At 51.3% G+C, this 19,411-nt stretch overlaps 1 protein-coding gene across 1 annotated transcript in view; it reads right to left on the bottom strand.

Annotated features, from left to right (window-relative positions):
• Positions 1-1,553: 1,553 nt before the first annotated feature.
• TLE2 (TLE family member 2, transcriptional corepressor) overlaps positions 1,554-19,411 on the bottom strand; it is a 212,982-nt gene continuing 195,124 nt past the window's right edge. Inside the window, exons 15-19 of the mRNA XM_086946549.1 lie at positions 15,698-15,945; positions 5,032-5,179; positions 4,352-4,502; positions 2,464-2,540; positions 1,554-1,982 (exon numbers count right to left, since the gene is read on the bottom strand). Of these exons, the coding sequence (XP_086802675.1) occupies positions 1,875-1,982; positions 2,464-2,540; positions 4,352-4,502; positions 5,032-5,179; positions 15,698-15,945 (732 nt within the window). The 3' untranslated portion in view covers positions 1,554-1,874. The remainder of the gene's footprint in view (positions 1,983-2,463; positions 2,541-4,351; positions 4,503-5,031; positions 5,180-15,697; positions 15,946-19,411) is intronic.

The raw sequence follows: 19,411 nt of genomic DNA, 5'->3' as shown, positions 1-19,411 counted from the left end.
AGACTCTCATTGTAAACCTTCTGCAATACTCCTAGTTACCGCTCTCTTGTGCTTCTCCTGGCCGCCGCTGAATGCTTAGTGCATCCAAACCCTGATGCTTTTCCAGCCGCATTTGAGGGCTGGTTGTGTTGATCCTTGTAGTCACACTGGCTTGCTTCTTGTTGCCTCGCTCTGGCCTAACATTTCTAAGGTTTGTTGTGGGTGCTCAGACGACAGGGGCGCTAAGCGACAGCCTCGGTCAACTTTCGCGTGAAAAATATATCTTTGTCTTAAATGTATGCGCACGCTAACCAGCACCGGGTTTTATGATCTGAAAGTCCTGATAATCTATGCAAACTGGATTTAATAGGGCAATAGCAGGACAAAAACCCCATTGAAAATTGATTTTATTGGCAGTATCCCCCTGGAGCGGAGTGTTTCACCAGGAGATTTCACCTGGAGCGAGCAGGTAAGTGCTCTGCCTGGGAGAAGCCTGCAGGAGTCTGCGCGGTAAGTGTGATTTCCTGTGGTGGTAATAGGGATTAATCCGCGTCACTCGTACAGAGGGCCTCGGCTGCTTCCACTCTGATATTTGTTGCAGTCACACTCTTGATTCCCCTGCTCCCTCTGATGTGTGTAGGAGCAGCTACACACTGATGATTCTGCAGCCACAGGTAGGTGCGGATTACAATCCTTGTCTGATGCTATTCACAACACAGCAGCTCTCCGTTGTAGGCGCACGTTCATGTTTCTGTATGGCTCATGCTATCACAATCTGATACTTTGGAGGCTAGTGGTATGTTTAGAGTCTCTGTCCCAGTCATGTGCAGTTGTGGTGCAATGTGACGCATATTTTGTGTGTTTTGTGATGTTTCTAGATGCAGCATGACCATTGTCAAACTTATAACAATGACATTAATTCAATGTTAGTCTGAAGGTGTCTAAATACAGACCAATAGGGTTGATACAGCTGTGAAACAAAGTTCAAATGCACCTGAAAACAATAATTGCTGTTGAAGTTGTGGACATTGAGGTGACCAGCCCATGCCCCCTTGAAGAGTCTGTCCCCCAAGAGTCCAGGCCCCCCCAACCCTCACCACAGGTAACACACACTGTGCTGTGTTTGCTGCATCCCCAGGCCTCACTGGGCCGAGGCTGCCACAGTGAGTTATACCGTTAAAATAATAACACCCTTCAGCCCCTCTCAGTGCTCTTCTCTTTCATGTGCTGTCGCGTGCGGACTCCAAAGGAGAGCAATGCATAGCAGCGAATTCTTATGATATGCATTCTGTAAAAATATACGGATTACTATTCCATGTCACAGCTGGTAATATCCTGGTTTTGAAAAGCAGACTGAACCGTCTGCTTAATTTCTGGGGGACCCTTCTTCAAATATAGCTATGTTTAAAAGCTCTGCTGCTTTAAAAATACCTTTATTTGTAGTCATAATTTCTGTTCACACCGTTGAAACGCTGGATAGGTTCATTCTTTAAATAATTTACATATCTGATCAGAAAGAGTCTATTTTCCTCATGCTATTTCCAGCTCCTCGCAGTGACACCTTCCTTCTGGGCGCTTCCATTCCGCTGAACATTAGTGTGTCTGAGTCCAACACATGCCTCATTTTAAGCTGTTGCCTCTGTACCATAGTTGTACTCTATGTAATTAGTTCTATACAATACTGTTTCCGTGTGGCTTAAATGCTATATCGCTGCACAGGCTCGCAGGATGCTTAGCTTTGCCCCCACATAGGTGCTGCCCCCCCTCCTTCAGTGTCGGATGATCAGGCCGTACAGGTCTTGCCGCATCCAGACCGACAGGTGTTGCCTTACAACAGGTCGGCAGCAGGCGTGTGCATTGGCGGTGAGAAGTTGTGAGGTCCCCCAACCCATCGCTCAGTAGATCACTTCGTAGAGGGTGGCCTTCTTGTCCCCCGAGCCGGTGACGATGAACTGATCATCTGCAGAAATGTCGCAGCTCAGGACAGACGAGGTTTCTTTGGCCTGAAAAGGAGAAGAAATATAGCTAGGGTAATGGAAAAGAACAGAGCTCTGTCACAAGACCTAGTGTTGACTTAAGCATGGGGATAAAGGGGAAGTGATGAGAAGAATAAGATACCAAGACATATCCCACACAATGGTTTTGCTATCATGGCCATAAAATTACACTTTCCAGAACTCCAGAAATCTGAGCATGCATAAATCCAAGATAAAGTTGCTCCATGCAAGAACCAAACTGTGGGAGTAGGAAGTTCAGCAGAATTCATCCCTTCAATGAGGTTGATGCAAAATCTCCTCCTCTCAAAAAGTCTCTAAAGCAGTAGGGATGGCCTTAGTGCATCTGCTTGTTTCAGAGAATAACAAAATAGCTTTGCTAAACATACACCACGGAACAGATGCAGTGGCCCCATCAGGAATATTCTTAAATTGACTCTGACAGACTGTTTTCAATATAACCATTCATCTTGGTTTAAGAATTTCTTACCTGGAAAACACTTGCCCCATAGGGGCTCCTCCAGGCGTTCAGAAGGCGGTCCTTTCCTGCACTCACAAACCATTTTCCTGCAGCGAGAAATGCACCACATTATAGATAAGATGCAGGAATACACAGCAGGCAATGTGTGACCTCTTCCATCGCTTCGATAATCACACAAAAGAGAAGGGAGGGAAGTGAGCAAAATAAAGGAGGAAAAGAGGAAGAAAGGAGACAAGCAAAGAATTGGAGGAAAGACAGAAGGAAAAGAAGAAAAAAGTGACGCAAGCGCTGCAAATTAAACACAAAGGCCAGTTTTCTTCTAGGTAAAGATTATTAAAGAAGCAGGAGTAAAACTAAATCCCAATTAAACGTGTAAAGAATTGCCTGCTTCTAAATTCACATTGGTTTGTGTTGCCTGCTTCTAAATTCACATTGGTTTGTGTTGCCTGCTTCTAAATTCACATTGGTTTGTGTTGCCTGCTTCTAAATTCACATTGGTTTGTGTACTGCATGCATCGTAAAATGTGAATAACTAAATGGAAAAAGAGTTTCAAATAGACCGTGTGATTCTGTGTAATAATAGCAGCTCGATAAACAAAAGGACGTTTTGAAAGGAATTTACAAAAGCAGGGGCACGAGATGGAAACCTCAAGTTGAACTGTGCCCTGCTCTCACACCCGATGGAATCTTTCTGCCATCACATCAGGCTCTAAATGCACAGGCAGCACCACAGAGACCCCCTGGTCTACACATGGCTTATTGTGAAAGGGAATATGCAGTGAGAGAACCAGTGGCTAAAGTAGGGTGACCTGCTGCTCCATACGGTAGACAGGTGACCAAAACCCCCTTAGGTAAGTATACTACACATATGATTTCAGTGAAATCAAAGAGCCTCGGATAATCCTAGACACAACAATTCCCTGGTTACATTTTTTTGAAGTTTTATTTATCATTTCCAAAATACATCCAACCCATACAAATGACAGCCCATGACGTGGGTAGTAAAAGCATGAACTATGTAAAGGAAGGGCCATTCAGAGATAGAATACACGATATTGAATCCACTTCTCAATGCAGAGCAAAAACAGGCCAAATGATTTTAAAAAAGACAGCTCCGTAGCAAGCATTGCAGAAGATGCCTCTACATTCAACATCGGACGACAAGGCGCAGAGGGCGGGAAGCAAGAGACGGTTATAAACATGGCATCTTCATCTGATCCTTGAGAGTCAGGCTGCAGCAGATACTCCCGACGGAAGCATCTGATCTGAACCTGGATTTACTCTTTTCTGGGACATTTTTCTTCGGGATCACAACTTTCATATATTGCTTTAGAATTTATGTTCAGCTCCTTCTGCACAACATTTTGACTACTCAACCTCCCCTTTGTGTCACTGCCCTCTCCTCGCTCCCACAGACAACTTGTAGCTGGGGACTGTCCCTTGCTGCTCACTTGGTTTCAGCTCTGTATTCTTAGAAAGTGAGCACTGAAGCTGGCACGGAGGCAGATTTACGCACAGATGCATTCCCTAGACATTTCTATCCATCCTTACATGCTTGTGCTCTCTCTGTCCCTTCCCAAAAACCTTCTACTTACCAGCACACACACTGCACCCACACCTTGTTTCTCCCCCTCCACCTACTCATAAACGTTCCTCTTTCGCCCCAACACACACTATCCCCCTGCATTCGCTCTCTTTTGTTCACTTTATTATCCAGCTCTTTCACCCTACACATGCTTTCCCTTTATCCACCCCTACACATACTCGTCTTCTATTCTCCCCTATATGCTCTCTACCCACCTATTTTCTTTCATCCCCTACATATAGACTCTCTATCTTTCTACCACTACACTTTCTGTCTCTCTCAACCATCCCTTTTGCAGCAGTCCCTTCTTACCGCAGGAGGAGAACTGCAGGGCGAGGACGCAGCTCTGGTGCAGGTGCAGCTGGTACTTGTCAGGCTTGGAAACGTGCAGGACCTCCACGCTGCTGCTCTCCAAGCCCACCGCCAGCCACTCCCCGGATGGGCAGTACCCGAGGGCGAAGATCTGTGGCGAGGAAGGCAGAGTGAGAAGGATGTTACTCAAATGACCCCCACATCAGGGCTAATGCACCAAGCATAGGTGGAGCAGTGTATATTCCACCCACTTCCCACCACTCGTCAGACAAGGGCCACCCTGGCACCCTCAATCGTCCCAGCTGCTAATAGCCAACCACCTCCTTTAGAAGACACCGTAAAGTCTCTCCTTGCACACCCAATAGATAACTCGCCACATACAGCAAAGTCCTGCAGGCAGGGTCATGACTTCAGGCTGCAAGGTCAGTCTCCTGCCACCTTCCTGCGGTGCACGACAGTCTCTGGCAGCCTTGCATTAGGAAGTGCCTATACCTTTGGTGAGATGGGGCAACCTCACCTATTCATGTCTTCCAGGAAGCATCACCTGGCCACCACACACCAACAGTTCTATCCAATCCACACCAAGAGCCACCTCTTTACACCCCAATCACCATTTCATGGACCCCCAGAAACTACCACCTCTTCCACCCCATCATTACTACCCTCTTGCAAGTACTCACCTGTGAGCTGAAGTCATGTTGCTGCAGCTGGCGTCCCTCCCTCAGGTCCCAGCATCGCACCGTGTTGTCCAGGCCCCCGGTCCACAGCTTGGTACCGTCGCTAGAAATGTCGATAGAGCTGGCACCATCTGTGTGGCCCTGGAACTGCCTGCAGGAAGTACATCCAAGGAAGGGTAGAATAAGGAAGCAAGGCAAGGCATCGCTCAGGACAGGTTATGTTCTGTTAATAAGCTTTTAAAGCGCACTTCTACCCAAAGGTGTCCTGGCAGTGAGCCGTGCATAGCTGGTTACCATAAATGAAGATGGCTATTCAGAAAAGGCCGGATGCATCTCTCATGCTCTGCAACCATGGACTGCCTTCTGCCCTAATGTTCCTCTGAGTTCACACTCTGCTGATCACCACTGTAGAAGAACCTCCATCCAAGGGGCGCTTCTAGTCCATATCCTGCTGACCACCACTCAACGGGCTTAAAGCAGAAGGTTAAGCTACATTCCTACCCTACTAATTTTCCCCTCAGGAAGAGCCTGAAACTAGGTGTCACTCCACATTCAGACACAGATGACTGCCACTCAAGAAAAGCTTTGAAGTAGGCATCCCCCACATTCAGAAGCAGCTGACCATCATTCAAGATAACCCTTAAACTGAGGGTCACACCACATGCAAGAGCGATTAAGGCTCTGTTGGAGTGGCAGTCAAACTAGGGGTCCCCCTACATTCAGGTGTGAATTACCACCATCCCAGAAGAGTCTTAATCTAGGGGTCACCCCACATTTAAAAAAGAGCTTTAAACCAGGGGTTACCTCCTATTCAGGCACTACTGACCATCTTTCAAGGAGACCCATAAAGTAAGGCCCCTCACTCATTAAGATGCAACTGACCAACACTTAGAAAGAGCCTTAGACTAGAGGCCACCCACATGCAGATGCTGCTGGCCGCCACTTAGGAAGAGCCTTAGACTAGAGGCCACCCACATGCAGATGCTGCTGGCCGCCACTTAGGAAGAGCCTTAGACTAGAGGCCACCCGCATCCAGATGCTGCAGGCCACCACTTAGGAAGAGCCTTAGACTAGAGGCCACCCGCATCCAGATGCTGCAGGCCACCACTCAGGAAGAGCCTTAGACTAGAGGCCACCCGCATCCAGATGCTGCTGGCCGCCACTTAGAAAGAGCCTTAGACTAGAGGCCACCCACATGCAGATGCTGCTGGCCGCCACTTAGGAAGAGCCTTAGACTAGAGGCCACCCGCATCCAGATGCTGCAGGCCACCACTTAGGAAGAGCCTTAGACTAGAGGCCACCCGCATCCAGATGCTGCAGGCCACCACTCAGGAAGAGCCTTAGACTAGAGGCCACCCGCATCCAGATGCTGCTGGCCGCCACTTAGAAAGAGCCTTAGACTAGAGGCCACCCACATGCAGATGCTGCTGGCCGCCACTTAGGAAGAGCCTTAGACTAGAGGCCACCCGCATCCAGATGCTGCAGGCCACCACTTAGGAAGAGCCTTAGACTAGAGGCCACCCGCATCCAGATGCTGCAGGCCACCACTCAGGAAGAGCCTTAACCTACAGCTCCCCTCCATCATTGTTTTTATGTTTCAAATATTTGATTAGTTTTTAGGAAACAAAAAAAATATAACTAATAAAACACATATATATATATATATATATATATATATACATATATATATCTATCTAGATCTCATAAGACACAATCTAATATGCATATGCCACACATGTTAAGGAAAGTCAAAACATTTCAATCATATAGATATACGAAGCGAGTTAGCCAAATGGTGCCAAAAGACCCAATACAAAACATTAAAACTGTCATATTTAAAAGAAAGTTTTCCGAAATGGCATACATCAATCTCAAAAAAACAATTTGCAGGCATCATGGTAAGAAAGAAGTCGTGAAAACCAGAAAGGTGGCATATAAGGGGATACTTCCTTCAAAGGCTCGCAGGCCCAGAGGATGAAATCTACAATATAATTAAAAGGAAATAGGAGAGAAAAAGAGGCGAAAAATAGGGGGTGAGGGTGAAGGGATATGCACCATGGGGAAGTGGTTCAAGTCCTAGATTGATTTAGTCCAATAATGTACAAAGGAGAGAGGTGGTAATAGTTGGTCTGTTATGCTATGGCCGTAAAGGAGTCCAGCGTGTGCCGGAGTGATTGTGATGGAGCAGCTGTCTTAGGAAAGAGTGATAAACGCTTATGTGTACTTCTAAGGTATGGGACCCATGCCCACCACGTGTGGAAGGAGACGGTCAGTACTTCCCACTCGAACAAAATGACTTTCATTCAATCAATCAAGAATTTGTAGAGCGCACTACTTACCCGTGAGGGTCTCAATGCGCTGGGGGAAAAAGGGGGGGGCGCTACTGGCTGAACAGCCATGTCTTGAGTAGCCTCCTGAAGGTCAGCAGGTCTTGCCACTGTCAAGAGAAGATCCAATATGGCCCTAGCGTTATGGGATAAACCCAAGGAGGGGCTCAGATCACATGGGCCCAGCATGACGAAGGGGATGGGGAGGGGAAAGGATGCCTTAAAAGGTATTGGAAAGTCATTCATAAACTACAGTCCAAGAGGGGGCGACGGGTTTACATGTAAGTAACAGGAGAACAATAGCGTGGTTACAAGACCAGCAAAGACCAGGTTCATATTAAACATTTAAGACTGTGTCCAATGTGCAGTATAGAAACATGTTGGAGAGAGAAGGAATCCAATCAATCAGGGAACTGTAAGCGGGCATCTGAAAGAGACACGTTAGTAATAGATTCCTTACCTTAGGATATCCCCAGGCGTCAGACTGGATCCGGAAATTTTTGCGTAGCAGTACCCTTGCGCGTCGGTAGGCGTCGTCTGCGGCTCCGTGGGCGACGTGATGACGTCGTCGGAGTACTTAGACGCCGCCTCCGCGTGCTGACGTCAGTTCTTCTTTTTTGCGCGCCAGCAAGCGCCGATCTGGAAAAAGCAGTAACCCGTAGTCAATTTTTGACTAACTTTTTGGATCACTTTTGATCATTTCTCGAAGTCTTATGACTCCGGTGCCATAGGGATGCCCGGATTCAAGCACTGCGAGGATTGCGACCGCACGATGTCGGTCACGGATCCTCACCACCTGTGCCTAACTTGTCTAGGCGTCGACCACGACGACAAGGCCTGCTCCGACTGCCGGGCCCTCTCTTCGAAAGCCAGGCGGGAGCGGTCCCGCAGGCGACTCGAACTCCGGCAGTTGGCCCGTGCCGTGAGAGGTCCCCGGTCCCGGTCCCACGGGTGGTAGAGGGACAGGTCACGGCCTGCTCCACACCCTCCGGTCCCTGGGCACGACGCGACGCCGGGGGAGATCGAGCTTTTCCTCATGGCTATGAGGAACCTCTCTTCCCCGACTGGTTCCGTGGCGCCTTCGGGCCCAGCGGACCCGTCTGGGGCCCCTAGCGGGTCGGGGGCTTCGGCCCGACGCCGTCGAGTGCTTCGACCCAGACCCCCCCGGCGCCGCAGGGCCCCACGGTCCCGACGCCGCCGGCGCCTTCGGGCCCGGCGCCGCAGGGCCCAACGGTTCCGACGCTGCCGGCGCCTTCGGGCACTGCGCCGCAGGACCCCACTGGACCTGCTTCGGGATCTGGGTCGTCGCCGGTGGACCTTACGACCCCCCGGCGTCGGTCCGCCAGGTGTCGCCTCCAGCGGCGCCGTTCCCGATGCCTCCTTTGCTCCAGTTCCGACTTCAGAACGGCGCCGCTCGGCGCTGCTTTCGACGGCGCTTGGGGAGTTTTACTTCAATGAACCTGCCCCATTAATAGAAAACCCTGAGTATCAGGAGATGGGTGATGAGGAGGATTGGGAGGGGTCTGAGGACCCTCTGACCCGAGAGTGCCAGTCTTCGGAGGACTGGGCAGGGGAACTTGGGGAGGCCAGTGGTCTGGACACCTCTCCAACCACTGGTTTTGTCTCTCCTCCTACCGTGGCTTCGTAGGAGGGGGCAACCTATAGTGTGGTGTTGATGAGGGCTGCCAAGGCCTTGGGCCTTGAGCTCCCCGTTGCGGCCGTAAGGACTAACCTCCTCACTAAGGTCCTTAAAAAGCAGTCAAGCCTGGCCGAGCCTCTGCTGCCCTTTAATGAGGCCTTGACCGACGTTCTTTTGGGCACTTGGTCCAGGCCCGCTACGGGTTCGCCCGTAGATAGGAACGTGGCTAGACTCCACTACCCGGTTCCGGGCGACCCATGTTTCCTGTCCCCCCACCCCGAGAGCCTGGTCATCCAGGCATCCAATTCCCAGACCGCATTCCCGTTGGCTCCGCCAGACAGGGAATCCAAGCGGTACGAGCAGTACGGAAAAAAAGATCTTCTCCTCCCTTAGTCTGAGACTGCGGTTTTCCAACACCGCATGCCTCTTGGGCCGCTACACCTACTCACTGTGGGAGACGGTTGCGGAAGTGCTGCCAGAGTGTCCGTTGGAGGCACGGGCCAAACTCGGCCAAGCGCTTGTGGAAGGCCGAGATGCAGCCAAATATTCTATCCGGTGTGGGCTGGAGACCATCGACTCACTAGGTAGAGCGATGGCAACGACGGTGGCGGTTAGACTCCACGCCTGGTTGAGGTCCGCCAACTTTTCGGCCGATGTCCAAAACACACTGATGGACATGCCGTTTGATGGCCGTCGCCTTTTTGGCGACAAGGCAGACCATGTGCTTGAGCACTTTAAGTACTCCAGGGTTACGGCCAAGTCCTTGGGCCTCTCGGCGCGGCGCCAGCACACGGGTGCCTTTCGCTCCATTCGTGGCCAAGGAAGGGGCGCCCCCACACGTGCTGCCAGCCACACCCCGCAGACTACCATCCAGCGCGGTGGCGACCGTGGAAATCGCCGTGGAGGCAGTCGGGGACAACGGTGAGGCCAGTCCACACCCTCCCCCGCAGCATCCGCCTCTAAACCCTCCTAGTCCGTGCTTTTCGGCCCATGTGACGCCAGTGGGGGGCAGGGTTCGCCATCACCACTCTCACTGGCGCACTGTCACTTCGGACAGGTGGGTTCTGCAGATCGTCCGAAGGGGCTACTCCCACCCCTTCGAGACGACTCCTCAAGCCATGCCACCGCAGAACCACAGCGTATCGGGGGATCATTTGAGCTTCTCCAGGAGGAAGTTACGGCCCTCTTGGCCAAGGGGGCCATCGAGCGCGTTCCTGGGCCAGAAGTAGAACGTGGTTGCTACTCCCACTACTTTCTGATACCCAAGAAGGGCAAAGGGGGCCTGTGCCCTATCTTGGACCTATGGAACGTCAAAGGCTTCCTCGGGAAGGAGAAGTTCAAAATGCTGACTCTGGCTCAGGTCTTGGCTGCCCTGGACCCAGGAGACTGGATGGTAGCGTTGGACTTGCAGGACGCCTATTTCCACATCCCCGTCCTGCCAGCCCACCGGCGCTACCTGCGGTTCATGGGTGGGCCACGAGCATTTTCAGTTTACCGTGCTCCCCTTCGGCCTTACCAGAGCCCCACGAGTGTTCATGAAGGTGATGGCGGTGGTCGCAGCTTATCTGCGCAGGTTAGGGGTTTCAGTCTTCCCCTACCTCGACGACTGGTTGTTGAAGGCGGGCTCGCCCCAGACGGTCGTCAGCCACCTCCAGACGACGGCAGACCTCTTGCACCAGCTGGGGTTCTCCATCAATGTGCCAAAGTCACACATGTGCCCCTCTCAGAAGCTCCTTTTCATCGGAGCGGTTCTCGACTTGGCGCTGGTTCGGGTTTACCCACCCGAACAGCGGGTTCGGGATATACAGGCTCTGATTCCAGTATTTCAGCCTTTATCCCGAGTTTCGGTCAGGTTGACGCTGCTGCTTCTGAGGCTTATGGCCTCCTGCATCCTTCTGGTGCATCACGCTCGTTGGTGGATGCGGGCTCTGAAGTTTCAGTGGGCCCAGCATCATGGCAACCTGTCCGACCATGTCCTGATCTCGGAGGGCACTGCGAGACAGCTGCAGTGGTGGCTCACGGACCACGATTGGGTCAGCGGCTGATCCCTCTCCCTTCCCCAACTGGAGCACGTAGTTGTGACGGACGCGTCCCTCCAGGGTTGGGGAGGCCACATGGGAGAGGCGGAGATCAGAGGTCTCCGGCGGAGTCTCGGCTTCATATCAACCTTTTGGAGCTGCGGGCGATTCATCTAGCACTAAAGGCATTCCTCCCCTCTGTCCGGGGGAGTGTAGTGCAGGTGTTCACGGACAACACCACCGCCTTGTGGTACTGCAACAAACAGGGCGGGGTGGGGTCGTGGACCCTCTGCCAGGAGGCTCTGAGCCTCTGGAAATGGCTGGAACATCAGGGCGTGACCCTGGTGGTTCAACACCTGGCAGGTTCTCTGAACGTCACTGCGGACGAACTCAGCTGCTGGTGCATGATGGATCACAAATGGCGTCTGAACTCGGACGTGGCGCAAGGCCTCTTTCAGCAGTGGGGAGAGCCTTGGTTAGATCTATTCGCCACCGAAGAGAACGCGCAATGTCATCAGTTCTGCGCGTTGGAATTACCAAGGCGGCACTCGCTCAGAGACGCTTTTCGCCGCGAGTGGAGTTGCGGTCTGTTGTACGCCTTTCCGCCTATACCACTTCTGCCTGGAGTGCTGAAGAAGATCAGGCGCGACCGGGCACAAGTCATCCTTGTGGCTCCGGACTGGGCACAAAGGTACTGGTATCCCGAGCTACTCAGTATGTCAGTCGATCCCCCGGTTCGTCTGCCTCTTCAGGAGGACCTTCTGTCGCAGCAGCAGGGGACGGTCCTCCACCCGAACCTGTCCAGTCTCCACCTCCATGCTTGGAGATTGAACAGCGCCAGTTGAGGCCATTTGACTTGACTCCTGAAGTCTGTAATATCATTCTGGCAGCCAGGCGTCCCTCCACAAAGTCGGTATACGCCTGCTGGTGGAACAGATTTGTGGCATGGTGCACAGCAAAGGCTGTGGATCCTCTCTCTGCCCCTCTTTCTGAGGTTCTTCTCTTTCTTCTTTCTCTTGCCCAGCAGGGCTCTGCTCTGGGCACTATCAAGGGCTACCTTTCTGCCCTTTCAGCCTTTCTGAGGCTGCCTGATCAACCTTCTTTGTTCAAGTCCCCTATTGTTAACCGATTCTTGAAAGGCATCAGGCATACGTTCCCTCCTGTGCCCTTTGTGATGCCTCAGTGGGACTTTAACTTGGTTCATACTTTCTTGATGTGCGCTCACTTTGAGCCACTTCACAACTGTCTTCTTCGCCATCTCACTTTGAAGACTGCCTTCCTGGTAGCCATCACCTCTGCCAGGAGAGTGAGTGAGCTCGAGGCTCTATCCTGTAAACCTCCTTTCTTTTCGGTCCATCCGGACAAGGTTGTGTTGCGGACACGGCCCTCTTTTCTACCCAAGGTAGTCACGGCCTTTCACATTGGGCAATCTATCACCTTGCCCACCTTCTTTCCGCCTCCGCAGCCCGAGAGAGAGGAAGAGAGGCTCCTCCGTCTGGACCCAAAACGTGCGCTCTCGTTCTTTCTGCATCGCACACGCCAGTTCCGGGTGGATGACTAACTCTTTGTTGGTTACGTGGGCGCTAAGAAGGGGAAAGCGGTGCACAAGCGGACCATCTCGCCGTGGATCATCTTGTGTATCCAGGCGTGTTACTCCTTGGCTAAGAAGGAACCACCTGTTGGGCTGAGGGCTCATTCCACTCGAGCCACGGCTACTACTACTGCCTTGGGCCGATGAGTCCCCTTGCAGGACATTTGCCAGGCGGCTACATGGGCCTCGCTGCACATGTTTGCAAGACATTATTGCCTGGACAGCCAAGTCCGGAGGGATGGCTTCTTTGGCCGTTCCGTCCACCAGGACTTTCTGGTGTGATTATTGGTTCGCGGTCCCACCACCGGGGTTGGTAATGCTGTGGTATCTATTCTAAGGTAAGGAATCTATCACTAACGTGTATCTTTCAGTTGCACAGGTTACTACTTGTGTAACGATTTATCTGTAAGAGACATTAGTTAGTGATAGATTCCTTACCGACTCACTCATCCTCCCTGTTCTGCGGACCGATATCTAGGGTTAAGGTCATCCCCTTTCAGTTCCCCAGTTTCAAGGTACCAGTGTTGGTTTTTAGCATAGCTCTGCGTTTCTAAGAACGGACGTCTGCACGCGGAGGTGGCGTCTAAGTACTCCGACGATGTCATCACGGCGCCCATGACGCCGACGACGGACGCAGAGCCGCAGACTACGCCTACCGACGCGCAAGGGTACTGCTACGCAAAAATTTCCGGATCCAGTCTGACGCCTGGGGATATTCTAATGTAAGGAATCTATCACTAACTAATGTCTCTTACAGATATATCGTTACACAAGTAGTAACTTGTGCTACTCATCCATTACGGTCTCAAGGCGCTGCGGGGGCAGGTGTTCTGCAGATCTGTTTAGCTGAAGAGCCAGGTCTTGAGGGTCTTAATTTATTAATAAGGAGATTAGAGGAGATAATTGGTCAGCTGGCGCCTGGGATAAGGAGAAGATGTGACTTTTGAAGATATTTAGACCATCGTTTTTGAAGGGGTGAAGAGGAAGGCACCAAAGTGCTGTGCAGGGTTTTGTACACTTTTGACGATATAGGACCCCCTCTACTCAATTGCTGAATAAACGAAAGAAGGAAGGAAGGTTTGAGTGAGGCAATGTCCCTAGTGTTGAAAGTCTCGCTTTGATCTTTAAATAAACAATAGACGTCCATATTGGATAGGGAATATATTGTCTGTAGTAGGGCAAAGGATAATGTCTGACCGCCCTCAATCAGATGAGATACAACGCTGATATCTTTCGCCGCCCAAACCGGGCCTATATCAGTTGAAAATGTGGAAGATATTTAGGAGTTTGTTCCATATGGAAAGGGCTGAAGATTTAGACAAATTAGGGGACAAACATTTGTCCACATGTTTAAGAGCTTGATTAGAAAGATAGGGGAGGAATGAGGTAGCACCAGAGAGGTCATTGTTAAGAAAAAGTTAAGATCGTTTCGGCCTCAAGACCTCTAATCATTCGCTTCACCAGATAAAACTGGGGGATCAAAGCGCCAGCTATCCTGAGGGAAACTTCGGAGGGAACCAGCTCCTAGATGGTTCGATTAGTCTTTTGCTACGATAGCGTTCTATCAAGAGCCAAAGCACCCCTAATTGGGATGAGTTATCAAAAGAACTCATTCCACGTGCTACAAGACAAGCTGTTTAGTAATCAAACCAATTTGGTAAGTTGCAGCTTCCCATCGAACGCAGTAATCTAAGTTTTTCAAGATTCATTCTAGGCTTTTTATTTGACCACAGAAAGCTGGATGCTAATTTGTCTACAGTAGAACAGCAGCTTGGAGACGACCGGACAGGGAGCGTCATAGCCGGGAAATTCACAAGAGACGTGATCATCATTTTAAAGTTTCCAATATCACCCACCAGGGTACAATTTTTAGGGGACAAAGAAGAGAGCTGATCCTTGATTTTATCTAAGAATTGTTTGCTTATTAATGGCCATCGGCTTTAAATCCAACGAGAAGCAGATGCCGAGATACCTTCACATTTTAGGCTGCCAATAAAGACCTGATTGACTGATACAGGAGCAATGTGAATGGACATCAAGAGGCATCACCGCCGTCTTGTCTCCATTTGAAGAGTAGCCAAACAGCCACAGGATGCTATCAAAAGGTGTTAGGACACCTTGCAATTCATTAACAACGTTTCCCCAAAATATATACATGATGTTCTGGTAGAAAAGGGTTTTGAGTTTACAAAAAAATTGTCCCATCACCTACATAAACCTGAAGGGTCCACGGCTGTTAGTGAAGAACAAGTTACTTACCTTCGGTAATGATAGATGTAAATGTAAATGTTTTTGTACTTGTATAGCGCACAGCTTCCCACAGTGGGTTTCCCGGCGCTTGTACGAATACCGCAAGGGAACCCTTCCTGGCTTTCCCTGTGAAGTGTCCACTCCTGGGCACCCCCATGGTGCAGACCAGGCATCCCTCGCATTGTGGGGGCTGTTGTGGAGACTAAGCAAGCTATTGACCAGAGTTGCAGCGTGGGACCCATGATCAGAATAGGCAGTGAGGCGAGCATATCCGGTTAGGGGAATTAATGAGCCCAAGACCCGCCGGGGCAGGAATCGAACCCTGGTCCCTGGCCAGAGCTCTGCATCGAGGTCTGCCTGCTCTAACCATTGAGCCACACTTCTCCACATCTGTAAGAAACATAGGTACGTTATAGAGTCCTTACCTTATAATTATCCCCAGGAGGCTGAAGCATCGCATCTACAATTCCAGTTAGTTGTACTACATCAGACACAACACTTTCCATATAGGCCACATTACAAGCCCACACCCTTCTACTCAAGAACACCCCATGACGCTCCACATGGATTTCAGTGCTGTGTCAGGGACGCCAAAACTCTGTGTAAGTGCAACTAACATTGAAGTCAATGTTCATATGACGTCGGGGAAGCCGAAGCGAAACATGACCGGAAGCGGTTGCAGTCATCTAGTAACTAACGAGTACAGAAACCAGAAATCACAAACTCAAGTGGAGGAAAGACATCTAAATATGTAACTTGAAATGAATATGTAATTTGTAAATACGCAACTCTCACCATGAGTAACCGTAGTAGCTATACGGATGGTCTCCTTCCACGCACTCACCTGACCAGCGTCTGGTTCTGCAGGTCCCACACTACAATGTTGCCATCGCTGCAACAGGAGAAGCAGACCTTGGCGTCGGGGCTGATGGCCAAGGCGTAGCAGGCGGACGCTGAGGACGTCAGCTCCGCCTTAATCCGCGGGGAGGGCAGGGCCAGGTCCCAGATGGACAACGAGCTGGCTTCTCCACCCACAATGAGGCTCCGCCCATCAGGGAGGAGCTTACAGGAGCAGATGTAGCTATCTTGGTTCTGTAAAAGAGAAAGAGAAAAAAGACAAACTGATGTTACTTACCCAACAGAAGTAACCTTCTGAGAAAGATTTGATGCACAAATGTCTTGTCATCCACAAACTCCATGATGGTCAGCACTGGTTGTCTTAGGTCAGTGACAAGCTTCTGTTGAGCTTTGTTTTAGGACACTGATTTTTAGGAATGTCTATATGTGTTTTGTGATGGTCTGTATCACACTTATGTTTTAAGCACAACCATCACTTTAAGAGTTAAAATCATTAATTTATTTTACCTCTGTTCATATTTTTGGAGAAGCAATGCCAGCTGTGCTCCATACACCACCCCAGGTGATCGAGGTCAATGCCAGCTGTGCTCCATACACCACCCCAGGGGATCGAGGTCATGCCAGCTGTGCTCCATACACCACCCCAGGGGATCGAGGTCATGCCAGCTGTGCTCCATACACCACCCCAGGTGATCGAGGTCATGCCAGCAGTCAGTAACCTTTACCCAGTCACTGTACTAGTCATCGTGCAGTGTTAGGCAGTTTTGCAGCGTGAATCTTTCTGGATTCACTATGCTGTGCATTATTCCGCGATCTGGTGGTTGGGTCCGGATTCGTAGTCTTTTTTCTCTTTTTTTTTTTTTTTGTAGCCCAGGTGGGCGTCAACGTCCCACCATTTGGTGCACCTTCGTGACGTCGGCACGCTTCCTGCGGAAGCTCCCACCCTTGGGCGCCATCTTCAGATTCTTTTTTCCGCCGTTGGGTCTGGATCGTCGCATGAATCTCCGGAGAAGTTTCAGGAGAAAAGAAGGAAATACACCAAGTTTTTGAGGAAAAAGGACAGAGGAAAGTCTGAGAAGAAGACCTCCTAGAGACAGAACGAAGAAAGAGGAGAAAACCTCGTGATACTCGACGGCCAAGGAGAAAGCGCGCGCAGGGGGCCCCCTGAGCGAGCACATGGACAACACCCCATTCAAGTTCTGCCGTAATTGCCACCACAAGTACGCGCAGAAGGACCAGCAACCGGTCTGCAACATTTGCCTGCCGATCGACCACTCCAGCGAGGATTGCAACGCCTGTTCAATCTTCACGCCGAAGACTCTGAGAGTTCGAGAGAGACAGAGGGTGGCCCACCACACGATGCAAGGGAAGGGGACCACGCCGAGCCTCTACCAGCTGGGTGCCTCCTCCGACGAAGAGGAGAACATCGCCGAGGGACCAGATGACTTCACGGTCGTAGAGACCGATGTGAGACCTTCAAAAAAGGTAGGAGAGTCTACGACCCCGAAAACCCAGACAGGGCCGAGAAAGCCTGAGGGAGAACCCCGAAAAGCAGAGGCTAAGTCCTCGAAAGGAGCGCCGGCGACGAAAGTTTCGACGTCCGAAGCCGCATCCTCCGAAAGGCCCAGCGGATCCTTCGAAAAGGACTCCCAGATGGCAAAGACCAGCGAAAAGCAAAGGTCGTCGAAGCAGGCCCTCGAGAAGGGACCCTCGAGCGAGAAGACGCTCAGAACGGCCTCGACGTCGAAGGTACCGTCGAAGAGACCTGCCGAAAAGCTCGACGCCGAGCAAGCGGCAGAGATGGAGAAAAAGAGAAGAAGGCTCGAGGCCGAAATGGAGAGTATGCTCCAGAGGAAGAGAGCCTTCGAGGAAACAATGAAGAACTATACGATTCCCTCGAAGACCTACTCGACTCCCTCGAAGACCGCTGCGACCGCCGAAGAGGTGGAGGTGCAGGAGGACTTCGAAGCCGAGGAGCCGCCGAAAACTCCAAACCCCACAGATGAGGGAGAAGAGGAGGATTTCTACCGCTCGGAAGGAGATTACCTCCGCGAGAGCTACTACTCAGAATCCTCGGCGTCGCTAGAGGAAGAATGGCAGGATCTCGAGGCCGATAACCCCGAGGAACCTGTGCAGGCCCGGACTGGCCGTTTTGGGCACCGGGCAATCCCCCGGTGGGCCGCACGGGTGGGGGCCGGTTTGGGGCCCCTGGGGGCCGTTTTGCAGCATAGCTGCAAAAACGGCCCTGTAACAAAATCGGCCGAAAACCGGCCCTGGCAGAGAGCGCGGCCGCCCCCCCCCCCCCACCCCCAGGGGGTAGGGAGGGGGGGGGGCGGCCGAGCACTTTGCCAGGGCCGGTTTTGGTTCCCAGTCCGGCCCTGAACCTGTGGAGACATACCCTTCGAGACCCTCGCCGCCAGACGACATCGGGGCTTACTATGAGGTCGTTAAGAAGGCTGCAGCAGTCTACAATGTGAAGTTGGAGGAGGAACAGACAAAGGCTGACTTCCTGCTAGAGACTTTGCTCCCCTCACAGACGAAAAGCAGCTTCCTGCCCATGCTGAAGAGCGTCACAGCCCAAGGGACTGAAGCCTTCAAGGAACCGGCCACATGCAGGTCAGTGACCCCGAGGACGGAGAAGAAATACAAGTTCTCCTCCGAGGACCCCCCTTATATCCAGGGCACCGTGGCAGCTGACTCCATAATCGCGGCAACGGCCAGAAGAAGGGCCAACGTGCCAACCACATCTGGGCCACCACCTGATAAGGAAAGCAGGAGGATGGACCTCACTGGAAGGAAAATTGAAAGAAATGCCGCTATGCATTGGAGGATGGTAAACTCCAATGCACTCCTGAATAGACACCAATATCAGCACTGGGATGAGATGAGCCAGTTGCTGAAACACATGCCTGAGGAGTACAGGCAGAGGGCAGCCCACCTCGTGGAGGGGGGAAAGGACATAGCAAACGCATGCCTGAAGACAGCCCTAGATGGGGCAGAAACATCTAGCAGGCTGATGGCCATAGGCATCACTGAGAGAAGGCAAGCCTGGCTCAGAATATCAGGCTTCAAGGCAGAAGTGCAAAATAACATCCTGAACACTCCCTTCAACGGGGAGACGCTGTTCGGGGCATCGGTAGATGACAAACTGGCTCAGCTGAAGAAGGACAACGAGACAGCCAAATCGATGGGAGCCCTACAATTCAGGGGGATGCGGAGAGGCACCCCCACAAGGAGACCAAATGGTAGAGGGGGAAACCAGCAATCACATTCGCAACAGTCGCACCACCATGGTCAACAGAGTGACAACCAATGGCACCAGGGTCAACAGAGGCAGAATTGGAACTCCCAGAATAGGGGCCAGTCCTTTCGAGGGAGAGGAAACGGAGGCGCTCACCCACCCAAAGCCTCAGGGGGGAGAGCACCAACAGCTAAGGGGAGGCTCACACGGACACGGCTCAAGAGAACACACAACACCAGTAGGGGGAAGGTTGAGATTTTTTCTACACGAATGGAGAAAAATAACCACAGACAAGTGGATACTAAACATTATACAGCACGGATACTGCATAGAGTTGGAAAAATATCCACCAAGCAGAAAGCCAAAGAGAAGGGGTCACAAGGGCAAAGAACTGCAGTTGCTCCAAGAGGAAGCTCAAGAACTGCTCCTCAAAGAGGCCATAGAACAAGTCCCGCACAG

Source organism: Lissotriton vulgaris, chromosome 12 (assembly GCF_964263255.1).
Source record: "Lissotriton vulgaris chromosome 12, aLisVul1.2, whole genome shotgun sequence".
NCBI lineage: Eukaryota > Metazoa > Chordata > Amphibia > Caudata > Salamandridae > Lissotriton > Lissotriton vulgaris.
This window is presented reverse-complemented; position numbering and strand designations above follow the sequence as displayed.